Genomic DNA, 9,273 nt, shown 5'->3' on the forward strand with positions numbered 1-9,273 from the left:
AGTCATTGGACGCAGCTAGTTTAGCGCCGTTAGAATAATTCTAAATCAACCGACCTCATCAATAACTTTACCAAATAATAATAATAATAATAATAATAATAATAATTCTTACAGCTGATTTTTCAAGGACACTCAACCGACCTACGATCTTTACAAGATAAATTTTCTAAATTTTTTATTGATATTATAAAATAAAATTTTTGTTAAAAGAAGTCCAAATTGACAAGATTTAGACGTATTACAAAAAAAATACCCAAAAAAAAAAAAGCAATGATAAATTGAATCCTAAAAAAAATTGCAACATTTCGGGATAACAATGAGTTACCAAACAAGTAATTTCTAATTTTCTATAACCAATCGGGGCTTAAGCTAATAGTACAAGATATTAAAGTTACCAAATGATTAACTTTATCAAATTTTTGCATAACTATAAAAACAATCTGGACCAAAAAAAGAAAAAAACATTAATAGAATAGCTGATAGTACAATGTATAAAAAAGTTACCAAATTTTTGGGTGCAACACAAAATGTTCTTGTTTGCAAAATATTTTGCATAACTATAACACACATGTGACTGTTATGTGTTTAAAATTTATAGTACACGTGTATATATAGATAAGCTTTTTCAGAGATGAGTGTCCACCATCTATACATATTACCTCATTCGAATTGCTGTCACGTCAAAGGATCAAACCGACGTATGTTCCATGCAGATATAGAAACCGGCCCATGGCATACATGTCACTTTAAAAATTAATATTCATGCTAACAGCTTGAGTAACAAATATATTATTCTAATTAACTACTTCTATCTTCAGCTAAAAAAGAAAAAAAAAATCCTTCCATAAATAAATAAATTTATACTTTATCTCCAATCCATGAGGATAACTAAGAATCAATCGGATCATTCAAGTAATAATTAAACTCTGCCACTTGTACAATTTTACGCTGCCGAAAGTAAAATTTATTAGAAGGCAAGTAATCTAAATTCCTCACATCCATAAAGCCAAATTTGTTGCTTTGCTTGGAACTAAGGATTTAATTACTCATAAAAAATTGTTTAGTGGATAAATATTCCTTTACATGCATATCCAGTATTAGTACCTTATCTTGCATTCAAGGCAAGCTCCATGCATTACTATTTGGTAGGTTTCAATTTGGCTTACATATTCTTGATGAGAACCCTATACTAAATCTCCTTTTATTTATATATATAAAAAAAAAGTATACATAGAAAAAGGGAAATTATACGCTGAATCTGGAAGTTGTTCATGAGTCCTGGATGCATACGGTAGCTGGTATTGTTTGTACTCTGCCTCTGAAATAAATTAGTACTTGAAAGTTTGAAACCTATTTGAAATCCAAGTCCAAATTGATCGCCATTGGACGAGTACTAAACTTTGAAGAAGCAGACAAAAAAACATATAGTAATGTCCCCAAAAAAAAAAAAAAAAAAAAACCTTTTTTTCTAGAACTTCAGGAGTGACACGTGTAGAATCCCCGTACTCGTGTGGACTGATGTACCTAACCTACCCATTCCAAATTTTGACATTCTGTGTCATCCCTTGCTACCAACCAAATGGGAAATCGGCTTTCGGTGAAGTAGACAAAGTAGCATGGACAATGGCTTTTCTAAGGACAAAAAAGTCAAAAAAAACAAAAAAAAGGAAGGAATTTTTAGATGCTTCTCTTCGAAGTGATTTCTATTGGTTTAAGAAACTATAATTAATTAATTAATTTAGTAAATATACTTAGACTTATAGCAAAATTAATAATGTTGAAACTTTTAAGAATTTGAACATAGATATTATCTCTCATTCTCTTTGACCTATGCTTGTGTCACACGCGGATAAATGCATATCCTCATCAAATCTTTGCCACAAGAAGGGTACCATAGAATTTAGATCCTCTTTCGGGGTATCGAATGTGAATGGATAATTGTCAATGACTCATAACAATCTTTTTTTCTTGAAGCTTATCGTCTCCTTTAGAGAACTTTTAAGATTGCTTTTTTGTACATTTAACCTATCCGACAAAGGATTAGAGTAGGAGTTTATAGTTACATGAGCGGTTTATACAAGGTCTACTTGGTTTTAGACGAGAAACCACAAACTAGAACTTTCTAAAGCAAACATCGAAAGAGATTAATAATAGATTTTCTTTAACTTTTTTGCTTTTTGCCATTTTCAACAAAGATGTTAACGGTGATGACTAATGAGTTCTAGCTTGCTAGCTATGTGGATTTAGCTCATGATTATTTTACAGCTAATGATGATTTTGTCGTGTCCGGTAAAGATAACTATCAACCAAACTGAGAGACAATCGGAACTTTTTATATATGTAGTTTGGAAATATTTGTACATGTTTAGTCTAAAACCATGCAGTTTGGAAATATATGTACATGTTTAGTCTAAAACCTACTACAGCTTAAATTTGACTCATAAAACTAAAACTAAGAAATAAATGAAATCGCCCATATGTTCATTGTCTTTAATTCTTTCCATTTTTCCTTAATTTTGGTCAATCTGAAACCATTACAATTAAATTGACTCACAAAGTAAAATTTAAGAAATTTATAGAACGACGTAGTCCATACGACTTTTAAAATAGGCCATATGACTATGCACATGCTCAATGTAATATATTAAAGCAAAAAAGGAAAGTCACTCGATGGTCAACATAGAAAGGAAAAGGAGAAAATAAATACTTGTTTTAGAGAATGAGCTAGTCCAAATTTATGTTTATTGTGTAGCAAAAAGCGTAGAATTTGTAGCTTATATTTGCATTGATTGTTGGCGTGATTCATTATATTTACCCCACATAATTTCAAATCCTAAGCTCACGCTAGAGATTTAGTCGGTGTTTGGATCTATTATACCATCATGGCATGAATTGCTTTTCACTGATTCAACAAGTTCTTCAATGGAGGCCTGGTCCCTGCATTACTCTAGTATGATATCACACAAAACCAACTTTCATGCAAAAGGGGATGTTTTGCTTTATCATCTTTTAGATTTTTTTATTTTTTATTTATTTTTTTGTTTTGTGTGTTGTGGGGGGGGTGGTGTTAATTTACTTATGTATTCTGAATATTTTGCTATGGCTTTGATTGTTTGGGCATTAGAAAAATTATTCAAATTAATTTTTTTCAACTTTTGTTGGTATTATGCTTTTATTCCAACAAATATGTTTTTTTTTTTTTTTTTTTTTTTCCCTTCCCTCCTCTACTCTGAAATGGGTTTACTTGGTCATCAATTAGGGTATTTTCTAAACCTTCATAAACACGTCGAACACTCCACCACCGAAAGGTGGGTTTTCCATTAAATAATGACAAAAAATATTCTTCTAACAACAACAAAAATTCATGAAAGCGGGACATACACACATTTGTAGGAATCTACTTCAAAGCTTAGATTAAAGCAAAAGAAATTTCAAAGGCATATGAATTAAATGGGAACCCAAAATTATTCAGCGGTCAAAGTATTGTGAAAGAGAAATTAAGGATGTAGATTTTTCTACACGTTTTTACGACTAAAACATTGTCTGTATTAATATAGTTGAGTCAAAGGGTCACTTCCTGTGGGCTCTCATGCCCTTCTCATAAAAGGGTTTGTAAGTGTAATCTCTCTTGTCCAAAAAGACCAATCCATCATGAGTGTGGAACCATACCTGCCACCCCACTTGGCACTGTTATTTTTATAGTATTAGTCCTCTGACCTGACCAACATTTTCTCTTTTCAACTTCAAAAAAAAAAAAAAATAATAATAATAATAATAAAAAGGAAACTCTAACATTCCCAGATAAATTATCTTACTTTGTTTTTAAAAACAATTTAGATAACGATGATTATTTTATTATTTGAAATAAAATAAAAAAATTATGACTACTGGATGCTTAACCTTTAAATTTTGAATTCCATTATGTTTGAATTTCAAAAAATCATATATACAACTTCATTATATGTTTTAAAACCAAAAAAATAATAATAAATAAATAAAAACAGACTTTCCTTTTAAGAGTATCCAAACGTTCCCTACTAAGGTGAACTAAAGTGGACCTCCTAAATGTTTATATTGTCTCTTAGCCTCAGGCGACATATACAATATCCAAACTTCGAAATGATGAAAGTTTTGAAGGGAAACCTTGAAACGTGTTGGCCTTCCCTAACAATGAGAGGATATAAGGACGTCAAGGACATAATTTCTTTTTTTTTTTTGAAAGTTTCGTATGCCCTTTTGATTTTATCTACTCCCTTTTAACTTATCACTAAACGTTGGGACTCTTGGTTAGCTCATTAAGCATTACCAAAAGCTCCAAACACAATTAAGATGCAACATATATAACATTTAAAGCCTCACTCTATTGTTTGCTAAAATCTGCAGAAAGTTGTCGTTGAATAAATGCTGTCCTAGCATCCCCCGAAGAAGTGCAAGGGTCTTAAGGATGTTGACTTTTTTGGACCTTCCCAGAAGACATGTAACTGCGTTTTATTTTTTTATGTTTTTTTAATTCTTAATTTTGAACTTATGCAATGAAGCCGTCTAGCGATGAAACAAACAACTTTTTAGGTTGGCAATGGCGTTTCATACATTAGTTAAAGACAGCGTTGATGGGCCCTAATGGGCTTTTTGGAATTATTCGTGCCTAGAGGTCCATGCATTACTATCCAAGGACAAAATTTTGTACTATTTATTTATTTATTTTTTTTTTTTGGGGGGTAATAAAATTTGTTCTTGTTTTGATGACATTATTATAAAAGCCATGACTGCTGGCGAAATTCGAAAACGTTAAGCTTTTGACTCTCCTATTATAATCAGTAGACAAGCCTTCCCACCCCCACACCACCCCCCCAAAAAAACAAAAACAAAACGAAAAAAAAAAAAAAGGGAAAAAAAAAATTTGTATTCTGAAAGCTGAAAAAACAGAGAATTTTTATATGGCAGAGAAGTATTTATGTATAATTTGGAGGAACATAAAACATTTTAATTTATAATCTTGAAAATCTTAGTTCGTTCAAAGTGCAATTTACACCCATCTTTCACTAGTTTATTGATTGCCTCTCAGAACGAGACGTTTAAGTCCTACAAAAAGTGTTTGCAAAAACCATAATCGGTAGACCGAGGCTTCCCCCCCCCCCCCCCCCCCCCGGCTTCCCTATAAAAACCCATTCACCCCCCACTTCCAATACCCCCCTCCAAAAAACCCTCTCTCTCTCTCTCTCTCTCCCCTTCCCTCCCTCCCTCTATATTCTACTCTTTGCACACACACACACATATATATATATATATATACAACAATCTTATATACATACACGCTCATATATCACACATAACAATGTGTCAGCTTACCACATCTTCTCTGTGCTGCTGCAAATGCAATTTAAGCACTCGTTACGTCGTTCCAATGAATGATCCGGAAAATCCCTGCGCGCTCACCACACCGCTCATGATCCCAAAAAGAGCAACAACAACATCATCATGGAAAGAACAGGAGCAAACGCACCAGACACACAAACCCCACAAATCCCATTTCTCGTCTGTCATAGCAGAGGCCAATTCCATGGCCAAAATAGCTTTCCCAATGATACTCACTGGGCTTTTACTTTATTCTCGATCAATGATTTCCATGCTTTTCCTCGGCCATCTCGGTGAACTCGCTTTGGCTGGTGGTTCTCTTGCTGTTGGTTTCGCCAACATCACCGGCTATTCTATTCTCTCTGGACTCGCTATGGGTATGGAACCGATTTGTAGTCAAGCTTTTGGTGCTAAAAAACATTCTCTGCTTGGTCTCTCTCTGCAGAGGAGTGTTCTCCTCTTGATCTTTGCTTCCATACCCATATCTCTTCTATGGCTAAACATGAAGAAAACCCTTCTGGTTTTTGGACAAGACGAATCTATTTCTTCAGAAGCTCAATCTTATCTTCTCTATTCTCTTCCTGACCTTGTTGCTCAATCTTTTCTACACCCATTGAGAATCTACCTTAGAACTCAATCCATTACTCTGCCTCTAACATTCTGTGCTACTCTGTCTATTTTCCTCCACGTCCCCATTAATTACCTCCTCGTTTCCCATCTGAATTTGGGAATCAAAGGGGTCGCGCTTGGCGGGGTTTGGACCAATTTCAATCTCGTAGCTTCTCTGATCGTCTACATCCTCGTCTCCGGGGTCCACAAGAAAACTTGGGATGGAATCTCCATGGAATGTTTCAGAGAATGGAAAAGCCTCCTCAATTTGGCGATTCCGAGCTGCATTTCTGTTTGCCTCGAATGGTGGTGGTATGAAATCATGATCCTTCTGTGCGGTTTGCTGTTAAATCCGGAAGCGACCGTGGCATCAATGGGGATTCTGATACAAACCACGGCGTTAATCTACATATTCCCTTCGTCTCTAAGCTTCAGCGTTTCAACAAGGGTCGGTAACGAACTAGGAGCCGATCAACCAGAGAAAGCGAAACTCGCAGCCATTGTGGGCTTATCTTGCAGCTTCATATTGGGATTTTCGGCATTGATCTTTGCTGTTATGGTAAGGAACATTTGGTCAAGCATGTTTACAGAGGACAAAGAGATTATGGCCTTGACATCATTGGTTTTGCCTATAATTGGACTTTGCGAGCTCGGAAACTGCCCGCAAACCACTGGATGCGGGGTTTTAAGAGGAACAGCGAGGCCCAGAGTGGGAGCCAATATAAACTTGGGTTGCTTTTACATTGTTGGAATGCCGGTGGCATTGGGTTTGTCTTTCTTTGCCGGTTTTGACTTTCTGGGTCTATGGCTTGGACTATTGGCCGCACAGGGCTGCTGTGCTCTGACTATGTTGGTGGTTTTGGGTCGGACTGATTGGAATTCTGAGGCACAGAGAGCTATTAAGCTGACCGGTCCGACTACTCTGGTTGTTGATGATGGTGTTCATAAAAGCAGCAGCGACCAAGTTGAGGAACAGAAGCAGAGCAAAGAAGAAACCAAGGATTGTTTAAACTTAAAAAGCATCGAGGAAGGGAAGCAGAGCAAAGAAGAAACCAAGGAAGATTGTTTAAACTTCCAATGATTTTATGAATTGCAAAATCTATATGGTGTAAAGGTTGAAAAAACTTCCTGACATGAATGTTTTGACATTCAATTCCAAAATCCATTTTGTTCGATATGTATATTTATTTTTTAATAAAATAATACTAATTGATAATAACTATTAATTTATTTTTTTCCTTTTTAAACAAATAATTATATTTTTGATAAATATTATTTTGTTTGAGTTATGCTGTTTAACGAATGCATAAAATAAACCGTTTTTTAACAATTTTTTTTTTGACACATCAACTTAATATAGTCAATAAATAAAATTATTAAAAAATAATTTTTTTAATTCTATCTATATTTCTGATATGATAATAAAAATATAAAAATTTACATAGGGATTAAAAACGCTCTTATTACATGATTTATATTGCTATAACAAATGACCTGTTTAATTAATTAAATCAATTTTTTTTTATATATTTTTTAATTTGGTTGGAGATTTGTCCTAACGCTGTATGGAGCATGTAGAGGCTGAGGAAAGAAGAATGAGGGTATTTTTTTTTTTTTTTTGTGGATTTGGAGGGATTTAATATTTTCTATGAGCTATCTCCAAGGACTAGATACCAGGGACATTGTTGTTCCTTCCAGTGAGATTCAGTTAAAAATCTTGAATATCATTGGAAGTAGCAATTTTTGTCTAAATTAAGGAAATTAATTTCCACTATTTTTATTTATATATTTATTATTATTATTATTTTTTTGGTGTGCTCCCAACCCAAAGAAATTGAAATGTTTAAAGCTAGTCAGTTTTATTTCCTATTTCCTCAGCTATTTGATTGTATATAACTCTGTCAAGGAGAAGATTTTATACATTTGTGTGTTCTGTATAAGAAAACTGAGAATTAAATAAAAAAATGGAAAAAAAAATGTAATTTATGGGAGGCAATGTAATCAAATTTAAGGTAGTAGCATTAGAAATGATGAAATTTCTTTAGAAGTGTTTGATTTTTTGACACATTTTACAAATAATTATAATTGAAAAATCATACTTCCTATTTACTCTTCATTAGACTGCTGACGTGCATGGAAATTGTCTCCTACTCAATTCAAAAACTGTTTTAAGTCTTTAGACATACAAGAAAATATGTATTTTTTTTTCCTTTTTTTACTATTTTAAAAACTACATATGTAGGAAAAAAAGAATTAATTTTAAAATATTGCATGAAATATTTATGATTACTATTGTTTGAGAATAATTATTGAAATTTACATAAACATATTTCTCGATTTTGAAAATTACTAAATACATTAACCATTTGTGTTGACATAAATGAGGAAAAAATGTTTTCACATGTCTAATCAATTTAGTTATTAAATTAAATAAATAAGCCCGTTTCTGAAAGTGAAAATATTGACCAATCTTTTAAAAATGCTGACGTCGAAAGCATAGTAACAAATTAATAATATTGCGAAAGTAATCAATCCACATAAGATTTTGTAAGCCTACTTTTCAAATACAAACATAAAGCCACTAAATTTAAAAGCTACTTTTCTAAAAGTAAGTTTTGAACATATATCATACTAACACCAATTCGTTTCCTTTAACAATATGTTTTCACATTATAACTTTTTACAAAATTTATTTATTTATTAAAAAAAAAAAAAAAACCAGAAATAGAACCTTTGCCAACAACCTTTATATTTGCTTTTCCATGAAAAGACAGACATATGCTCCCAAATAGTAGATAATGCTACACAAGGCTCAGTTTCTAACTTCTAAATAGCTCGGCCTCTTAAACCACCTATTGCTTCATATTAATTTTTCAGCAATATTGCCTGCATACATAAAATAAAAAATATAAAATTAATGTGCTCACCATAAAGTTAATTATATATTAATTTATATTTATATGCTTTAAAACTAATTTCTTTTCTTTTCTTTTCTTTTTTTTTTTTTAATGATTTTTAGTTGATGATTTGAACTCTAATTCTTTGTAGAAAAGAAGAAAGGAATTTACTACCGAATTATTATTATTATCATCATTATTATTTTGCTAAAATACTATGAACTAATATTGTAATGGAAACATGGGTCGAATCAATTTGAAAAGAATAATATTGTACCGTTTTTGTTGTCTAAAAACAATAGACCAAGATGATCATAGTCTTTATGACCATAGAATAACCCAAGTGGAGATCATATGGAACATATTTGAAAGGGTCATTAATTCGTAGTATTGAAAATAGACCAGCAAAATG

General features: G+C 32.6%; 1 protein-coding gene across 1 annotated transcript; it reads left to right on the forward strand.

Annotated features, from left to right (window-relative positions):
* Positions 1 to 5,218: 5,218 nt before the first annotated feature.
* On the forward strand, positions 5,219 to 7,194 carry LOC107414424 (protein DETOXIFICATION 49). Its single transcript, XM_016022534.4, has one exon. The coding sequence runs from the start codon at positions 5,336 to 5,338 to the stop codon at positions 7,043 to 7,045; it is 1,710 nt and encodes a 569-aa protein (XP_015878020.1). The 5' UTR covers positions 5,219 to 5,335; the 3' UTR covers positions 7,046 to 7,194.
* The last annotated feature ends 2,079 nt before the right edge of the window (positions 7,195 to 9,273 follow it).

This window comes from Ziziphus jujuba, chromosome 8, assembly GCF_031755915.1.
Source record: "Ziziphus jujuba cultivar Dongzao chromosome 8, ASM3175591v1".
NCBI lineage: Eukaryota > Viridiplantae > Streptophyta > Magnoliopsida > Rosales > Rhamnaceae > Ziziphus > Ziziphus jujuba.

Coding starts and splice junctions, on each gene's coding strand:
- LOC107414424 (XM_016022534.4), top strand. CDS start 5,336: ATGTGTCAGCTTACCACATCTTCTCTGTGCTGCTGCAAATGCAATTTA.